The sequence below is a fragment of the Denticeps clupeoides genome, chromosome 2 (genome assembly GCF_900700375.1).
Source record: "Denticeps clupeoides chromosome 2, fDenClu1.1, whole genome shotgun sequence".
Lineage (NCBI taxonomy): Eukaryota > Metazoa > Chordata > Actinopteri > Clupeiformes > Denticipitidae > Denticeps > Denticeps clupeoides.
The window spans coordinates 23,278,606-23,298,489 of record NC_041708.1 but is presented as its reverse complement, the minus strand read 5'-3'; the positions used below and the strand labels follow the sequence as shown (position 1 = coordinate 23,298,489).

The window sequence follows — 19,884 nt, the reverse complement described above, 5'->3', positions numbered from 1 at the left end:
GACAACAGGAGCACATTTCCAATGCATCGATTGATCTGAATTTATGACAACACTTTCTTTCATAGCCACTGGCCACTGTACATCTGATCTATTGTAATACTACGGCTGCAGATGGGTTATAAATAAGCTTAGATGCCAAAGGCTCCAAAGCACGGCAGATTAGACATCAAGCTTTGAAGCTAAACTTCTGGTTGGGGGGGATTCTGTGACCTGGACAGATCAGATCCCTTTCATGATAATATGTAGTGCAATAATACTTCATATGTTGCATATTAATAATATCCATACTAATGCCAGGAAATGGAAAAAATATATAAAATGAGTGAACTTACGCAGGTACAACACATGGCCACAATGGTAAAGGCCTCCAGGATTCCAGCAGTTCCCACGATCCATGTCATTCTCAGGAAGAGAATTACCCCCAGTATATTCTGTAGACAAGGCAGATAGACGCCGATGAAGGTGCCCATCTGTGGACTCTAGAGCAGAAGAAAAGAGGGGGGAAATGGAAAATGTTAACATCCATGTTCCAATGAAACAAGGGGTTTAGGCAGAAAATCACAATCAGCAGCATGTTAGCATTAAAGGTATTATCTTAAGAATTATAAATGTAATATTAAACAATTTTATGAAAATATCAATGAGAGAAAACAACCTGTAAACCGTATAAACCTATGAACAGCAACAGAAATGTCCAACAGACATTAAATACACATTTTTCAATGCATCCCAAACCGTACGACTGAAACCAGGCGTTCTGTTTCACAAATACCGAAAACGGACCACAAGCATGTGACTACCTCAATATCAAACCATGTCCCATCCAGCTAAATTCATGTTAATCAAAAAAAGAAAAATTAGAAAAGAAAATGTCCTCATATTTCCCCAGCAAGTAATATCCTAAATTAGAGTGGCAAGTAGACATTGCCAACACTCCATCCTCATCATTCATAGAGTTCTCTGTGGAGACAATGTGACTAGGTACGTGGGCTAGGGACTTGACCTGTGGTCACTGTGGCATTGCTTCCCAACAGTGTCTAGAAGGAACAACAGAGGAACTACATTGTCATTGTTGGATATTTCACTGGGTGGTAGTAGCCTATTGGGTAGCACACTCACCTATGAACCAGAAGACCCAGGTTCAAATCCCGCTTACTACCATTGTGTCCCTGAGCAAGACACTTAACCCTAAATTGCTCCAGGTTGACAGTCCCTGTAACTACTGATAGTAAGTCGCTCTGGATAAGGGCGTCTGATAAATGCTGTTAATGTAAATGGTCACTGAACCTTTTTTTTCTCATTCTGAATCTTCTAATAACTTAAAGGCCCTTCTACGCTAGGAACCCGATGGAGGAATTCTCTCCATCAAAGTATGTGTGTGTATGTGTGACGTTGGTGGACAGCCATTTTTAGGTCTCTCTAGAGATGCTCAATTGGTTTAATTTAGGGCTCTGGCTGGGCCATTCAAGAACAGTCACAGAGTTATTGTGAAGCCACTCCTTCATTATTTTAGCTGTGTGCTTAGGGTCATTGTCTTATTGGCCTAGTCTGAGGTCCTGAGCACTCTGGAGAAGGTTTTAGTCCAGGATATCCCTGTACGTAGCCGCATTCATTTTTCCCTCAATTGCAACTAGTCGTCCTGTCCCTGCAGTAGCAAACACCTCCACAGCATGATGCTGCCACCACCATGCTTCACTGTTGGGACTGTATTGGACAGGTGATGAGGATTTCTCCACACATACCGCCTAGAATTAAGGCCAAAAAGTTCTATCTTTGTCTATCCTCAGAACAGAGAATATTATTTCTCACCATCTTGGAGTCCTTCATGTGTCCTGCACTGAGTAGAGGCTTCAGTCAGGCCACTCTGCCATAATTGGTTGACTTTCTACAACTTTCTCCAATCTCCAATCCCGACTGCATCTCTGGAGCTCAGCCACAGTGATCATTGGTTTCTTCTTCACCTCTTTCAGCAAGGCTCTTCTCCCCCGATAGCTTAATTTGCTGGATGTCCAGCTCTAGAAAGGGTTCTGGTCGTCCCAAACTTCTTCCATTTAAGGATTATGGAGGCCACTGTGCTCTTAGGAATCTGTGCTTTGCCACAATTCTGTCTTGGAGTTCTTCAGGCAGTTCCTTTGACCTCATGATTCTCATTTGCTCTGACATGCATTGTGAGCTGTAAGGTCTTATATAGACAGGGGTGTGGCTTTCCTAATCAAGTCAGTATAATCAAACACAGATGGTCTCAAATGAAGGCGTAGAACCATCTCAAGGATGTTCAGAAGAAATAACAGCATTGGAGTTAAATATCTGAGTGTTACAGCAAAGGTTCTTCCAAAGTTTCTCTTTGTTAATAAATCTGCAAAGATTCTGTGTTTTTCTGTCAATGTGGGGTGCTGTGTGTACATTAATGAGGAAAAAAAACGAACTTGTGCAAATGACTGCAATATAACAAAGAGTGAGACATTTAAGGGGGTCTGAATACTTTCCGTACCCACTGTATATATAATTCCAACCACAAAGGCAATTTATTTAGAGCAATATTTATTTGCTATATTTAACATGTATGTATATTAAATGATAAACACAATGTATGTTAATCTCTACCCAGATTCCCACAAAGAGCTGGTCATAGTGTTTCTTATTGCACAATCCTGCACAAATACCCCAGAGAAGCATGATTTCAACCCAACTGCGTGTCTGTACATGGATGGGTCAACACACATGAATCTTGAATATTAATCATCTGTAGACTGAGTACATTTACCAAAGGATCTGTTCCACAATGCCTGTCAGTGTCTGTCGCAATCCACCCTTCCAGAAAAATGTATGATTAGCCTGTATACTATGTGGGAACTATGTTGGGAACATTATATAAATGAATTTGGAAAACGGGGGTTGTATTGAGGACAGTTTGCCTACAGGACAAGAAATACATTCTGGTATGAGAGCTCAAAGTACAAGTCTACACTCACATATTAACGTTGTTTGCTCTTGAAAAAAAAAAAGACCCGCAAAGCTCAATGGGAGAGTAAACATGCACATTTCATCATTTCACCATGCAATGTGATCATAATGTACTGCCACTGCTAAATGCATAAATGCTACAGCTCATTTTCTCTGAGTTGTTTTTATTTTTACCTTCACTGTTTTTTTCTTTGCCCCTTCTTCATCATCTGCCTCCTCGTGTTCCCGAACCCCCTGGGTGAGGTTGGTGTAGTTTGCAAGTTTGCTGAGAAGGGACGACACCATGGGGTTGCTGTCCATCTCCTCCTGCATTAACGGCATTCAAATACATTCAAAATCCATGCATAGATTTTACTTTTTATTGCACCATTTGCATAAATATCTCTATATATGAGATATCTATGTTTAAGTATTTCGAACATAAAAGGGCAATTTTCAAGATTTATAAATCAATGTTACCTCAAACAGTGCCATGTTTGTCCCATCATAGAGGCTTCCCTTGTCATTTTCTGTATTGTTGATGAACGGACTGTTTTCCTTTGGGTGGCCATCGCCTGGAATGTGAAAAAAGGACATTTCCAAACACTCTTTCCAGAAACAAATGGCTTCAACGTCACGCAACCTACTTTCAAGCATGGATTTTCCTGAAAGTGGGACATAGTGATAAATCAATACGTTTCCACTAGTCTACAATTCAATTATGCAGAGAGACAGAACCGAGGGGATCACTGCTTTTGTGCAGAACCCTAGTCACACTTCACGTTTCTTAACTTTGCAGGCATTGGCAGCGTAATTACAACTGCATTTAAAAACAAAAAGGTTTGGTTGAGGAAAAAAAGGAACAAAAGTGGTTGTCACCGGGAAAAAAAAGTTGGGTTTCATTTTAAGATGTTTTTCTCTGAAGTGTCCTTTCATTTTAATTGCTATGTCATCAGCACTCTGTAAAATCTAAAAATTTTGAACAGCTGCATGCCACCAAACCTTTAAGAATCAAGCCTTCAGTCATAACAATCACCAAAAATATATAATATATATTATTAAAAATAGTAAACTGCAACAGAGAAAATCCTCAAGGAAATTCCCTCATTTCCGACAGAAAAAAAAACCCCACCAATCTGACACCTCCTGAACACAGTGAGCAAAACAGGAAGGATTCATCAGGGTGGAAAGACGACAGTGGGCCACGTGTTCCTGGCTGTGGTTCCCGCTGACGTTCCCCCCCCCCACATGCAGCCGAGTGAGCTCCCGGAACGCTGGCCAGGACAGCGCTACATTGGTTCTATTCTGACTGCATGCAGACTTCAAAATGCTCTGAATATTCAGTGCTGCTGGCGAGTGATCTTATTACTACCAGATGGGGTCATGAAACTAACAGTTTCATGACCCCAAGGGCAAATGCTCGTTTCTGAAATCTTTCTATTGCATTTCTTTTACTTTCATCCTTCCTACTGTGTATTTTTTTTTGCATCATCACAAATTTTGAAAAAACTTGGCATGCTTGGCATAACTCATGAAACTGAAATATGCCAGTCTTGGTGATTTAAGCAAACATATATCTTTAAAAACATTGTTTTAAAGCTTTTGTCCAGCTTTATCGAGAAATAATATATGAATAATTATTACATAATGGCTGAATAAAGCTGATAATGTCATGAACATCTCCAGAGCATAACTCTGTGAAATAGCTATGCAGTACACTAAAAAATGTTTAACAAAGCAAAATGTTTCATATTCACTTTTGCTGGGATGACATGATTTAACTTTCTTGGCTTCCTCCACCACATGAGTTAGACAATGCAGCTGATTTTCCTAAGCATAGATCTTGTTGCTTTTCCTTCACTTATCGTCTAGTGAATCTTCTTATGATGATGACAATTGTCATTTATATCATTTTTTTTTAGTAGTGTGATGGCTTCCCTACAAAAATCGATAATATGAACTACCTGGCCAACCCTTGTGTTGGTTGTTCTTCGAAATGCCACGACTGAGCCCTAAGACAGGACGCTGGTAACTAGCGCCTTAAATCACAGCGGATCCAAACTTGGCCAAATCTTCTCTGAGCCAATAAGTTAATGCTGTGATCCACACTACTGACTACTGCCGGCCGAGTCTAATTTTATCCTGGGAGTGGCTCTTTGATTTCTGCTCCATGCGTATTGTAGGTTGGCCGAATAAGAAGTCTTGGAAAAGCCTACACCTAGTCAGCATTCCTGAGTCGGAAAGAGCCTGCTCAGGTCATTATCCGGGTGTGCTGGCAGCAACCTTTTTCCCCCTTCTTGTTCGGGAGGAAGTGTTGGATTATGCTACCAATGGAGATTAGTGTTAGCAGCTCAGTCATCAAAGAGAAAGGAAAATTGTACAGGTGGAGACTTTGCTTCCAGTGTGAGGGAAGATTAAAGTCAACAGGCTGTCGAGTGACATTCGGAGTCATCGAGAAGGGATGTGACGTCTGGGAACAGAGCCTGGTATTATCAAGAACAAAGACAAAATCATATCATATGATCATCTCTGAAATGACACAAAATTCCCATGAATCTGTGTGGATATGTGTCTGTGTTGGGGGGTGGTTGCTCATGCAGACAGTAAGGTTAATTCCCACAAGACATTATGCAGTTTCGTTTACCAGAAACGGGGCAATGACCTATTTCTTTTTTTTTATAGAGGTTTGCATCATCGGTGCCGTCTCGTTGACTGGACAACCATGGAAATGAACGGGGACTGGACGGACGGCTGAACATCTGGAACAATGCGGCCGGATATTAACATTCCCAGCCTCTGGACGGTACGGCCATCGGTGCAGGAGGGACACACAAAAAAATGTCACATTCCTCTATAAATCCGAGAATAACAAACCCTCGGAATGTAGAAGTTATTACAACAAATGATGTGCTGTAATTACCACAAATGCCATTAAAAAAAAAAAAAAATTCCATAAATGACACTCTTTCTCACTAAATATGAGTTACATTATATGACTGGTTACAAAAACATAGCGGTTCTCAGGAAACACATGGCATCAAGAGATCAGCAGCTGGTCATCAAAAGGAAATGCAACCATTTTATTTAGTTGTCACAAAAACGTCACAATCCAGCTCTTACTTAACCAAAAAATGAAGACTGAAATCCAACGGAAAGCACTACACGTTTTTAAAGTGTTGGCCAGAAGGAAAAAAAAAAAAACAGTTTCCCACAATTGAAAACACGTGCGTAATATAAATGTCCTGCACGCCGGGAAATAACGAACGAGGCGAGTCTAGTCGGCGGGGCCGCAGTTTACAGTGAACGTGCCGCAACCGACTGCCTTTGTGTCAACACTGCTAACAAGATCCGGCTTCATCCAATCAGTACGGGAGCACGCCATGTCCTTGACTTCTCAGAAAGTGCTCCAGACAAAACCACGGCATAACTACTGCTTACTTACACGTTTCACACGCCAGGTTAACCCCGATCCAAATAAGCAAATGCGACTCAACGGATACGAATGCAAGCGGCCCCTTACCACTCCACTATTACTATGCATAAGGGCAAGTTACATTCACCTTTGCACCTCAATCATCATAATGATGACACTTCCTCCCAATCGCTCTCTGTGTGAGTATGATGTGCTAGGACTATTATGAATGTATAGATAATCTGAGGCTCACTCTTGCCTAATTTGATTAAAAGGCGTAAATGGTGACTCATGTGAACCACAGAAAAAGCAACAATGCAGCCTAATATTCAAATGGAATCACGTGACTGGCGAGCCATGCGACGGGACAGGAACCACAGGCACGATGCATAATCGAGCGTCACTCCGCAGCGCTCAGAACCAAGCAGCGGCAGTCTCGCACGCTGCCCTCATTACTCTGGACGGGGGCCGTCGGTGGGTGGGGGCCGGTGACGTCCTGCCCCCGATGATGAATGGCTGCAGGTGTGCGAGTCTCTCTGAGGGCTCGCATCGCGCGCTGTGCAGACCGGAGACCTTGGGCTGCATCAGCACTTGACCTATGCAGGCGCACTTGAGATACGTCCATTGGTGTATGCAGTAAGAACTAGCTTTGCCTTTACCCGATGCAGCTAAAAATTGCAAACGTTCGCGTAATACTTTAGTATGAGATAATTACTTACACCAGACCAATGGCTTAAACCATTGAAATGAAGTGTCGTTTAATAAAATCACTGATCAAGTTAGGTGGATGAAAAATGCTAACCTCTGATCCGCTAAACCAAGCGATCTGCCGAGAAAGCAAAGTGCACCTGTAGAGGCAAAGAGGGCGCATCAGCTGGCACGCCACATAGCGTCTCTACAGCGATAAACGGCCCGCGGTCGCACTATTTATAATGGCTAAGCCCCGCGGCAGGTCGGTAAGCTGCCTACTGCACCTATGTTGGGCCCGCAGAGAGAGAGTGACGGAGTTCGGAATGGCCAGAGTCGCTCCAATCCCTTTATCCAATACTGGTCCTGAGCAATTAAGGCAGCCTAAGTCAATCCAGGTAGCTGGACAAATCCACCGCATCGGCTCGGCAATATGACGACTTGCACATCAAAGGTACTTTAATGACACGGACGCAGCACGCTTGGAATTCCGAGGAGGAGTTGAGACGAGTCACTATTTACCAAGCCCCAAAAAAAATTCTAATTACAGAGAATTTACATCTCTTTCCACGCAAATGATCATAATCATCGTCGAACCATGGCCTTTCCCGTGCGGCGCCCACTTACCCCGGCGCTGGGTGGTTTCCCCCGGCTCCATTGGGGGGAGTTTCGGGGGGTCTGGCGAGCACTGCGGTGAGGGCGTCCCAGGTGCGGAGGGCGCGGAACGGCGGAGCGCAACGTTATCCTGTGTTCCCAAGGATCAGCTGATGTGACACTGCCAGCGAGACGGCAGCACCGCATCAGTCCCCGTGCTCCTGATCCCTGATCACCAGCACCACGGGGGGGGGGGGGGGGGGAGGAGCGCATAGAGAGAGAGGGAGAGAGAGAGAGCGAGCAGGAGGGAGGGAGAGCGCGAGCGGCAGGTTAACAGTCCCAGGTTGAGCAGAAAGTGGAGGTAAAGAGGAGAGCCGAGAGCAGACAGGTAGAGAAACAAAAAAAAAAAAAGAGAGAGAGAGAGAGAGAGAAGCAACAGCATCCGCTCACCTACGCCTCCTCCAAACCTCTGCTCATCAATCTCTCTGAGCGACTGACAGCGAAAGCACCCACCTCGCGATGTCATAAACATGATATGTGTGTGGGGAAAAGAAGAAACTGGAAAAGCCCAAACAATGAGGTTAAAGGTTGAGGAAGTTCCTCTGCTCAAAGACAGAACGAGTTTTACTTCAGTTCAGAGAAAAACAGCCACAGCCCCAACCCTAACCAGCTCATACCGGAGTTGCTGATGGAGCAGAAAGTTTCATACGGGCAGGTAGACAGTAAGCAAGCTTGCATCAGACATTTTCCATTGTGGCTAATTGGGTCTTGTGGCCTTTTGCTATTAGTCTTGCTAAAGCAAAAAAAAAAAAATTTATTAAATCTGCCATTAATGGGTGGAGCATGATTGGTGAAGATTGGGTTCCGACACTTTTGTGCAGGGTCCTGATTGTGAGCCGAGAGGGAATATGTCTTGATTAGAGCACTGAATAATGATGACCCCATCCTGTCACAGTCCGGCACACTTTAAGGTGAACTTCAGTGTCATTCAAACCTAAAACAAGGAGTGCACAGCTAAACAAAATAGGATTTCACCCGGCACAGTGTGAAACAATCATAAAAGACAACACTTCAATATAATAGACAGCTTAGGCAGAGACACTGTATATGTATAAGCCTATAGAAACACGATGGTTACATGATCGCACAGCAAGAAATGTTAACTTTATATTAGTAACTAGTAAATAAAATGTAACGCCATTAAAAAGTGGCCGCATTTTGTTCACTGTATGCTCACACATACATGTCGTGTCAGTGTGTGAGGGTTGATGGGCGTGTCTGCCATGTAGGGAGCACATGTTGTTCCTCGTTCGCATCAAATATGAAAAAAAAAACTGGCTGGTCAACGTGTTTAAGAAAATCGCATGACTGACTTTCTAATTGCTGTGAGCATTTTTGGAAATTAACATTTTTTTAAACTTTCCACTTTCCACAGCAAGTAACGTGAAGCAATTCAAATGGGACGCGCCTCCATTAACGTACCGTTACGACCTGAACCGTCGTGTCATGAATAGAATAGAGTCCATACCTTCCCTGGAGTCACTGTACCTGTCGTCACCACAGGTAACGGCAGCAAAACATAGAATAAAAATTCCAAGCCTTTAAGAGTTTGGAATGTTGAGGTTAAATGCCCACAAGATACAGACAATACGTTGTTACTACACTGCTACTATTTAAGAAGTCGCGCCCTAAGGTGAACAGAGTATCTTTGGCGTAGACACCACTCCAGGTTGGCTGCCAGGACGAGTTCAAATGTCAAGTGTGTTGTACTTTGTGCCTGTTTAAGCTGCTCCAGATTCCAGGTAAAGGAATCAGCTGTTGCACAACTGTGAGGGGGGGCGGAGTTATGTGGGCGTAAGCAAAATAAAGGAGAGGGAATGTTGATTTTTCTCACTGTCTTGCATAGACCCACACACACACACACACACACACACACACACACTTGCAGAAGCGTCATAAACAAAATGACAAAAATATATAGTCAGACAGCAGAAAAATAATAACACATTGTTATATTGAAATATATTACTAGGCATATCTGCCTACTGTCCTTAGCACTCTTTAAAACAGTAAAAGTAACCTAATTATTCACGTGTTCAGTCAACACTGGTCTTATGGATAAACGTGACGCACAAATGTCAGTGCAGGTACATTTATTGAAACGAATCTCCATTTGGTCATAAGCCGTTTGTGAGAGAAAAAAAAAGCCGGAATTACTCAATAACCGAACACACACTCAAAATGTGCACTCTTCACAAAATAAAAACCAGATTCAAGAGCTTAACCGAGTAAAATATCTCAGCCCTCAGGCACCAGTCAAGTCTTTAAATGCATGACAGACGATGACATAAAATCCAGAATTGAGAAATTAAAAGCATTACTGGTTTTGAACGTGTCAGCAGACCTTGGGAAATTGATCGCACAGCCCATGTGACCTTTAGGAACTCCCTGGGACAAGATCAGCTCTCACTTCTGAGCAGGGAAATAAACATGAAACCTTTTATATAGAAATAACATTTTTGGTTCTCTGTGTGCATTCTAATGAATTAATCTAACTAACTCTAATACATTTTTAATACATTTTTTGCAGTTGCCATCAAGGCCATAAGCAAATAATTTTTTGGTTCTAATTATCACCAAAGCTATGGCCTTCCCAAACAACCTCAGTCTTTTTTCCTTTTTTGGTTTTGGTTTGGTTCACATACACGCACTATCACCATTGCACAATTACACAAGTGTGGGGAATGGAGAGCTATTACACTGCGCTCATCCAGTGGGTGTCACTGTGACTTTGAGAATCCTTCTCTCTCGCTCACAGACTGGCCTGCTGAAATGAAACCACGCCCACGCCAGTCCACGTTTCTGTCCTGTCCCACCGGCCCCCGATTACTGGTTCTCAACGTGGGATCCCACTGTTTACTCACTGGTAACCCTAGCTAAATTCCTCAGATTTGCCTTTTAGAACTTTCTAAATCCCAGATACATTTGTCTGGTCTGGACTTTTTGGAGGTTGCCAAGGTCTGGGCATAATTGAGAGTTGTAGTGCTCCCTGTTGAAACACGATGCACATATGCACAAGGTGTTAATTCTATTTTATCGGCTTATGACGGGTTGCTGGGTTCCAAACGACCATTTCGTTTCATTTTAGAATGTAACTGGGGGAAGTAATCATTTCCCGTTTAATTGGCAGCAATGAATCAGAACACAAAACCTGTGATAAAATTTGGAGTCAACCAGGGTCTACTGCCACGTGGCTCCTTATGATGCATCTAGCGCCAGGGCATGGCTGTAATATAATCTGCTCTCTGGAGGTATTTTTTGGCGATAGGCATCTCTCGTGTATCCAGAGAGAACAGATAATGACCAGAAATGTCCATTACGGCCAATCATGGCAAAGAAATAAGGGCATCATTGTCCACGCTGAACAAAACACCACATGGTCTGCATTAGAGATCTCTCAGTCATGTGACCCTCAGCAACTCGTAACTCGGTTTTCAGTTGTTTGCCTGGCTGGATGGCAACCTCACCATCCGCCATCGAGAACCGCGCTTTGAGGCAGGACTCGGCGAACCCCTTGAACTCCACGTCTCTCTGATGTTCCTAAAATAGGCGGCGTAATTGCTAGCGATGGGAAACACCCATGAGAAGCCAGAAAGAGCCAGAGAAAAAGGGCAGAAGGGGTGGACAGAAACGAGGGAGATCCTGATTCATGATTGGTGTGCACGGCTCGGCGAGCGAGAGAACGGAGGACTGGAGGAAAAACTGGAGGACTTCAAGATGTTTCAAGATGTGATGATCTGGAAGTCCCCCCCCCCCCCCCCCCCTTTCTCAGAGTCACAATGAAGAAGGTTAGGACATGCTCCTTTTAACCAGTCGGTGTATGGTGTACGAAATGACGACAGGGGGTCTCACGCGGGGCATTTATCTGAGCCAGCACACGGCAGACGGGGGGACCTGAAGGTGGCAATGCGAGACAGGAAACAGGACGTGGGGGGGGCTTATTGTGTGTGTGGTGGCGTGTTGAGTGCGAAACAAAGACTACAAAAGTTAGAACAAACATGGCTGAAGTGTGACCTTTCACACAGTCACAAATTTTACACAGCAATGAGTCCAGTGGTATACTGGTCAACGGAATTATTATTAAAAGACTGGATAACAATATTGTGGTGCTAAACAAGACTAACTTCACATCAAGCGGATCTTTTGGATTTTGCAGAAATAAACAAAGAGACAATAAAGAGAGAAAAATCAAAATTGCAAATCCATTGTCTCCCTTTTAATAGGATAAACATTTTCTCAAATGAGAATAAAACAGCGCTATCGTGACTGGTTTCCCTGGGACCTTTCACCGGGAAAAGCAACCAGCCATTTTTCCTTACGTGTAATTATTTCTGACGCCCAGAAGATTAACTCTTATTACCTTTATATAAACAATGTTTAAAATGGGTGGAGCCTGTGCATACGCCTGACACAACCTCCCACGTGCCGCACCTCCCCATTCTGGACGCCCAGGTACAGCGTGAAGTTGTGTCTGCTTCATTCCTCCTCCATATCCCTACAGTTGCTTGTAGCCCGCACGTTGCACGCAGTCCGTGAAAAAACGCCCGGCTAGCTATCGATACTGCACCGCTCGTCAGGGTGTGTGTGCCACAACGTACTCCCCTCGATCCCATGTTTCCTGTGATCCTCTGTTTTCTCATGGTGATGGACCGGCACCGATCCAGGGGTTATTATAGCCTTGTGCTTGGCTCCAGCTGCCCCTGGCACAATGTCAGGTGTAATTTGTAACATTAATTATAACTTGCAAAAAAAAAAAAAAAAACCCTGCGGTTATCATCTGCACAGCCCACAACAGGGTTGGAAAGAAACGGCGGGTGTGCGCTCATGAAGCTCAGATTGCCATATTCAAGGCCATTCGGATTCAGCAAGCTGCCAAATAACTCACCGTCCAATCCTTAGAAATAGGGATGAGCATCAGCAGAAACTTTAACGGCGTATCTTCGCTTGAATAACTTTGTTTGGGTCGGGCATTGAAGGACATACGAAGAACCGCCTCTATACATCTTGCTGCCATCCCAGAGGCCGCGCGCGCTCCGGACTTGTGAACCGCAACCCTCACCTACGGGTTTGTTAAAGGGAGATCCACGTCACGTCTGTTAACCGAATAAAAGATTAATGGCCTAATTTCTATTTAAATGGAGAACAGCGGCCATATGTCTTCCGTTCTCAACATTCCCCCCGGTACCCTCCCAATTCATCACACAAACACTCCTAATGTGCATTGCACAATCCCCGGCTCGCACACCGCGATAAGGCGGGTGAGCGAGGGGAGAGGGAGATACTTTGGAATCCAGGGTAACCGGAGGGATACTTTCATGCTAAAAGATCCCGTTTACGTTACATTCACAACATTAATCAGCCAATCAGCAGTGACGGGGACAGTCCCCCTAAGGGTCATCCTCATGGACACATTGGTAGTAAGTGGGGTTTGAACCTGTAACTGTAGTATTTTGGTTCCTAGGCGGGTGTCTTACCCACTAGACTACCAACACCCCTGCAAGCAGGCAGCTTGTTTAACTCGGTTCTTGTCCTAAACCGGTAAAATAACACACCCAGTAACATTTCGGCGGAAGCTCTAATAGTCATCTTCCATATATACGTTCTGGGCGATGTAAAAACTCACAGGACAGGACAGTCAGGTTTAATTCAGAGAAGGAGAATTGCACCATCTGGCCGGCTGCAGACATGTGTAGCATGTGAATGACATTTTTATATATATATATATATATATATATATAATAAATAATAATAATATAATAAAGTGAAGTGATTGTCACATGTGATACACAGCAGCATAGCACACAGTGCACACAGTGAAATTTGTCCTCTGCATTTAACCCATCACCCTGAGTGAGCAGTGGGCAGCCATGACAGGCGCCCGGTGAGCAGTGTGTGGGGACGGTGCTTTGCTCAGTGACACCTCAGTGGCACCTTGGAAGATCGGTATTCGAACCGGCAACTTTCAGATTACGGGGCCGCTTCCTTAACCGCTAGGCCACCACTGCCCCACACACACACACGGCAAATTTCTTTAAAAACCACTAAAGCCTCAGGGAACCAGAAGACAAGCGGAGAATAAATAAAGCCCTTAAGAGCTGACGCACGCCTGACTTGCTTGTGCGTGAGTTTAAAAGCCATCGGGAGGAGAAGAATCGTAGCTTTTAAAACCACGACCCCGGCCACTGCTACTGGACTGATTCAGCTGAACTGTGCCTCTTAGTGTAAATTCATCTTGAATAACACGCTCGCAATGTGCTGTTTGCCTCAAAGTTTGGACGTTGTTCAGTTTACACCTTCGATGAACTTTAGGAAGCACAGCTGTAAATGGGCTCCACCCATGCTAATGCTAATGCTAAATTCTGTGCATTAAACCAAAACATTCTGTTAAAGGGTCACGTCAAGGGGACGGAAATGAAACAAACACTAAGTGCATGGTGTGAACATGGTGTTAATGCCAAATAGTTTTGCTCAGACGTTTACATCAAGAGAACCAGTAGTGACCGGGATAGTCCCACTGGGGACACTCAGGGATGAGTCTCTTGCTCAGGGGGACAGTGAGTGGGCCTTGAGCCTGTGTCTTCCGGTTCACGGGCTAGTGTGAGCCGTGGAAATAAATAAAACCTGGACAACATTCCTTAAAATATCAAGCTGTCAGGAAAGCTCGGAAATCTGTATTTATTTCAGTGTGTGTCACAGGGTAAGTAATGTTTATCTTGGCAGCGATGCCGAATGTTTTTTCCCCCCAGTGTTCTACTATTAAAAAAAAAATAATAAAAAATCACCAAACCGCACGACAGAGACGACCAGTCATTCAATTTTGTCCGGTTTTCTCCGGGTTGGTCTTTTTGCTGAAGCTCGGGAATAATTTAACACAGATGTCATGTTCCACGCTCTTTCCCAAATGATCAGAGGGTGTGGCCGCACTCAAGAAAAAAAAAAAACAAAAAAAAAAAAAAAGCGCAAAACACCAAGCCTGCAACTGAACGGGACTCTTGGGGCGTGGGTTCAAACGCGCATGGTGCGGACGAGCGCTGATCCGGAACGAACCGACAGCAAACAAAAACACACCAATCAATATCAATGACCGGCACATGACTCCACCTCGGCAGACAGGCGGGAGGGGAGGGGCGGGGCCCCGGCTGCATCGGCGCGCTTACATAACTCCCATAAGGCGCGAGTCTGTAAACCCCAGGCTGTAATTGCACACCATGGTGGCAATTAAAAGGGGGAAGCAGGCCTGCCCGAGCATCGTGAAACTCTGGAAAAAAAAAAAAGGCTTGGGGCATTAAATCACCGTTTTGGGGTACCCGAGGAGTCCAGAGAAATATGAGAATGCACCCAACGACCCTGCCATATTAGTTCGAAGACGATTTGATGGGGGACGTGGGACAATATTGCAATCTTTGAAGGTGGTTGTTGCAACACTACGCAAAAACCTTTGAGGATTTGCACAAGAAAGATAACAACTACGCTCGCAGAGATGAACAGAGCTAACGCAGGACGAGAAAACGCCAGCACAGCCAAAAACAAACCGTGAGCCTTCCTTCCTCTGGTCATGTGGCCGTTAGGAAAACGGCAAAAAACACGACGACTTCAGAGCCACCAGGTTAACATGGCCACACAGCTCACCTGGGGTCTCCGCCTCTTCCTCCTCCTCCTCCCTCAGCACGTTGTTGTCATCTGGATCCTCCTCGGACGCGTTCCTCCTGTCGCCCACAGGAACCACCGTGAAGTTTGTGGGCATTTTTACACCATGTGCCTCTCTCCGTGCACTTCTCCTTCCTCCCCACACTCCTTCCTTATCTCTCTCTCTCTTTCTGACGCTGTTTGCTTTCTCTCTCTCTCTCTCTCTCTCTTTCTGTTTCGCACACTCACTCCCTCACCCCCGCGGCTCCTTGCCTCTGGTGGGTTTTGAGCGTCTCCGTTTCGCTCCTATCGCTTGGATACCGGGCGCCTCATGTGACCAGAACCCAGACAAATACAGCGTATGGTGGAGCCCCGCCCTCTGGGCCAAGCTCCATAAGCAGACGTCCGGGCCACCTCCTCCCCCCACTATCAGCGACGCCTGTGCCTGCACCGAGCTTCCTTTCCACGGAGACGTGGCTTCCCTCCAACACAGGGGTTACGCTCGTGCACAAAAAAAGGTTGAAATACTAATATATTAACTGGCATGCGCAAGTTATAGGCCACTAATCACATTTTAAGCTTTCAAACTTGTGGCAAGGAATTTTCCAAAATGTTTAGAGCCGTCACAGCACACGGACTGCGGTTGGATCTTGTACGACTGTGCAAAATGTAAAAAAGGAAGAATTCTTTCATTCCGAATTCTTTTTTTTTTTTTTTTTCCTGAATTCTCGAAGCCCCAACCTCTCATTTAGGTTTAAAAAAAAAAAAAAAAAAAAAAAAAGTTTTGTTTAGAAGGAGAGTTTGGACCGAGACCTCTTTGTGTGATAATGGAGTTGGTGCACCACACAACTTTCACACTCCGCACGGCCGTCAAGCCGGCCTGTTGCGGTGCAGCGAAGGGCCGCGAAGGAACTTCTGTAGTTCACCTTGACTCTCTCTGTACCGCGCCGTGACACCCGAAAATCAATTGCTGGCACGAGGTGACCCCGATGCGTGTCTGCTTGCTCCGCGTCCAGAAGGGCGAGTAAACCGTTACGTAACCGGACACTCGGACCAGGCTGGGACTTTTAAACATTTTTTATTGCCGCGACATTGTGGAAAACGGAGGGTTTTAGGGCTGGGAACGATGGCACGTCACTCCAGTGCCTTACCAACTAGACTACTGGCACCCAGGCAACACCAGGTCTAATGTCATGGAGGCGAATCTACATCTACATCTGTGACAAGTTTCCCGCGCTGCCGGCTCAAACGGGCGAGCGTGCACGAGGGTGCAGAACCTGTGAAAAGGCTCCCTGGGTCCCCACGAAACTCCAGGAAAATGCCGAAATGTTGCGAGACTGTCTCGCAGGCCATAATGTGTGCATTTCAGAGAAGCCCTAATTCAATTCGGCAAGACTGAATTTCGATCCGTCAAAGGTCTAGTTTGATTTTTGAAAGGCCTGAGAGGGATGTGCATTACGTTAAACAGATCATGTAACGCGGAACAGCAGCACTGAGAAGTGCATGAAACGGCGCACCGGCGGGAGGAGCGGCACAATAAAACCTCACTCGGCCGTGAGCTGGCTCCCCAACTGTAAACGATCGAAGAGGGACCGGTCTGACCATCTGCCACGCCTGCTCCCACTCACGCTAAATTCTCAGGTATATTATGGTATTGCCGTGCATTAAAAACACTCGATCCGGCTGCTGGGAACAGAGACGACGATCTTTGAATGTCTGCATCTAAGTTGCAGCTCTGGCGATCTCACGCAAACCAAAGAGCCCGAGGCTGAAGGCTGGTGGAATTTGCAATCAGGAAGGACTTGGCTCGTGCTGGAGGGGGCTAAGAGTGGGAGGTGAGGGCATGGGAAACAAGAGAAAATCTGCACGTCAAGACCTTTCAACCCGTCCTGTAGAGCACCGGTGAGGCTGGAGACGGCGAGTCTCACGCCTTCCATGTGAAACCTTAGAGGACAATACGGAGCGCAGCGCTGTGGAGCTCGCCCCAGAATAGCGATTCAGGGCTCGCCGAGGGCCGCAGCGAGATCGAGTTTCTACTGCATCCTCGGGGCACAGCGGACGGGCGTGGACGACGCGCATCAGCATCCTGAAAGAGAATGGAACCTTCCAATTGCCTTTAAACTACTAGGATCAAACCACATCAATTCCACGCCAATAAGCATGAAGCAGATATATCAATATATTGTGTTTTTCTGATAGCAGTAAAGGAATCGCCACTAGGTGAAGCTGCCTGCCTTTTATATCGCCACCTTGTGGTTTCTGAAAGCTACTGTTCCAGTGTACAGAAGCCCAAATTAAACAAACCAAAAAGTCAATACCCAAGGGCTCTCGTTTACATGACGGTTTAACTTTCATACACTGATTCCGTGAAAACACATCAATAAATGGCAATTAATAATGAATATCTTGTGACGTCCACTAGGCAACATGTCGATGTCTCTACGACCATCCCAGACTGATCATTTGGAAGCGATGCTTTGCTCTCTCTGCCTGAGTCATTTCTTGATGGCACGTGCCTGGAAAGTAAATTTCAGGGTTGGGAAAACCAGCTAGTTTGCATGAAGGTGAGTCCAAGGCCTGTAATCACGACTTGACTACAGAGTTCGGCGGGCGTCTCGAGGGTGTTATTGCTTTCGGCCTGATTTAGGCATGTTCCTTCCAGTCATAACAGATGCCGCATAAATGCCCAAAGTTTACATACTGTACAGTCTGCCTAAAATAGAGCTGGAGCGCCGTACATGCATCTCCGTAAGGTCATATCACACCAGCGGCAACATCTCGCATTTACATTTACAGCATTTATCAGACGCCTTTATCCAGAGCGACTTACAATCAGTAGTTACTGGGACAGTCCCCCTGGAGACACTCAGGGTTAAGTGTCTTGCTCAGGGACACAATGGTAGTAAGTGGGATTTGAACCTGGGTCTTCTGGTTCACAGGCGAGTGTGTTACACACTAGGCTACTACCATCTCACGGTGCAGCATGACCTCCAGTTTATTATTACTTAATTCTAGAGATTGTAAAACAACATTTTATACATTTGTATTGATTTTATTTTTTTTACTCTGGCATGGTTTTTTTTTCCCCAAATGGAAAACGTTTCATTTCAGGGTAATGTTTCATTCTGAACATTACCCTGCCCTAAATTTATATAAAGCCATCTGTACTGTAACATAATATAAAATATGTGTGCCACCGCCTATGACCAGTGTTTTCCCACACAGATGAATAACCCGGTAACCGTACACCAATAGTGAGAGGACTTCTTTTCACATCCACTTGATTCAATTCTGTATCAGGACGTTCCCGGTGAATACTTTTCCCTATTGAAAGATGGGATGTAATTAGGCCTCAATTTTTGTTTTTTCGTCACATGATTTACATGGTTGCCAGATATGGCCAGCAAACCTCAGAGTTTACAATTTCATATTTCATTTCTAAACTTGAAGACTTAAAAAAAAAAAAAAAAAGAAAAAAAAAGGAAGGCGCACTGCTGCCCCCTTGTGGCCACACCGGATCCGCGCATTTCATGAATTCGACTGCTTTGTACCAGTGCAGGCTAGATCGGGACAGGGTTTTCCGATGCAAACCAACAATAATTTAAACCCCTTTCCATTACATTTCACATGTGGAAAAGAAAACAGAACTAAAAACAAATGGTAAATTGTGCAAAAGTCAAAAGATTAAAAAGTTACTGTACAGGTAAAGAAAGCATTAGAATTCTGTGCTAGATAATGTTTGGTGGAAACCAAAGGTAATTCTCAAGTGAGTCTCTGTAAAATGTTTTTTCTTTTTTAACAGAATTTCCTAATAGTTGTTTTGTAAGATTTCCTGTTTTGCAGGCTTTTTCCACACACTGAAGAAAACTTGGGCCGGGCAGCAGCACATTAGTGCAAGAAGGAACGCCGAAGCAGCAGAACACAAGCCACCCTAGATCTCAAATCTGTTAACGGCCTGTATCACAGTCTGTCTTCTGTGTCTGTCTTCCCTAATCTTAGGGTGCAAGACGTTCTTGAAATGCACGGAAATGTCCTGCGGGCCGCTGAAACGTCGCAGCACCCAGCGCGTTCTCCACTCATCTGTGGGACTGGGGAGTGTCATGTGACCGCCATCTTTCTCTTATGCAACACACATGCAAAATAGGAACTATCTGCTGTCATCATGATTAAGAGAGAAGTTTGCACATAAGATGCACAAAAAAAAAATAAGGTTTGCATATGTGAGGTTGTCATAACCACCAACGCTTGTTATTTAATGATTTTTACGAGTCCATGAAATATTATAAAAAATAACGTTTCTATTCCGTAGGGAATAAAACACCCTGGATGCTGGTTATTCCTGGCCAGTTTGTCCACCCCATCGAGCCAATAAAACCCTGCACACACAGCACTTTCTGCCATATTGACAGATCTTGCAGATACACGCTGTCACACGCGGTCAGCGACTATTATTGCGTAAATAAATTCGGACCGGCAAACCTGAAATTGGATACGCTGAGAAAGGCGGAGAGCCAGCACGATGCCGGAGCGAATACCTGCTGCGTATAAACACCAAAAAAATG

General features: G+C 44.8%; 1 protein-coding gene across 7 annotated transcripts in view; it reads right to left on the bottom strand.

The window, feature by feature from the left end:
• slc12a7b (solute carrier family 12 member 7b) overlaps positions 1-19,884 on the bottom strand; it is a 40,278-nt gene that overhangs the window by 18,232 nt on the left and 2,162 nt on the right. For 5 of the 7 annotated variants that reach the window (XM_028969993.1, XM_028969995.1, XM_028969994.1 and 2 more), the window contains exons 2-4: positions 3,424-3,518; positions 3,139-3,270; positions 333-479 (exon numbers count right to left, since the gene is read on the bottom strand). In XM_028969993.1, the coding sequence (XP_028825826.1) occupies positions 333-479; positions 3,139-3,270; positions 3,424-3,518 (374 nt within the window). Of the gene's footprint in view, positions 1-332; positions 480-3,138; positions 3,271-3,423; positions 3,519-7,669; positions 7,846-15,325; positions 15,680-19,884 lie in introns of those variants that run through there. The other 2 variants (XM_028969996.1, XM_028969997.1) reach the window with 2 other exon arrangements.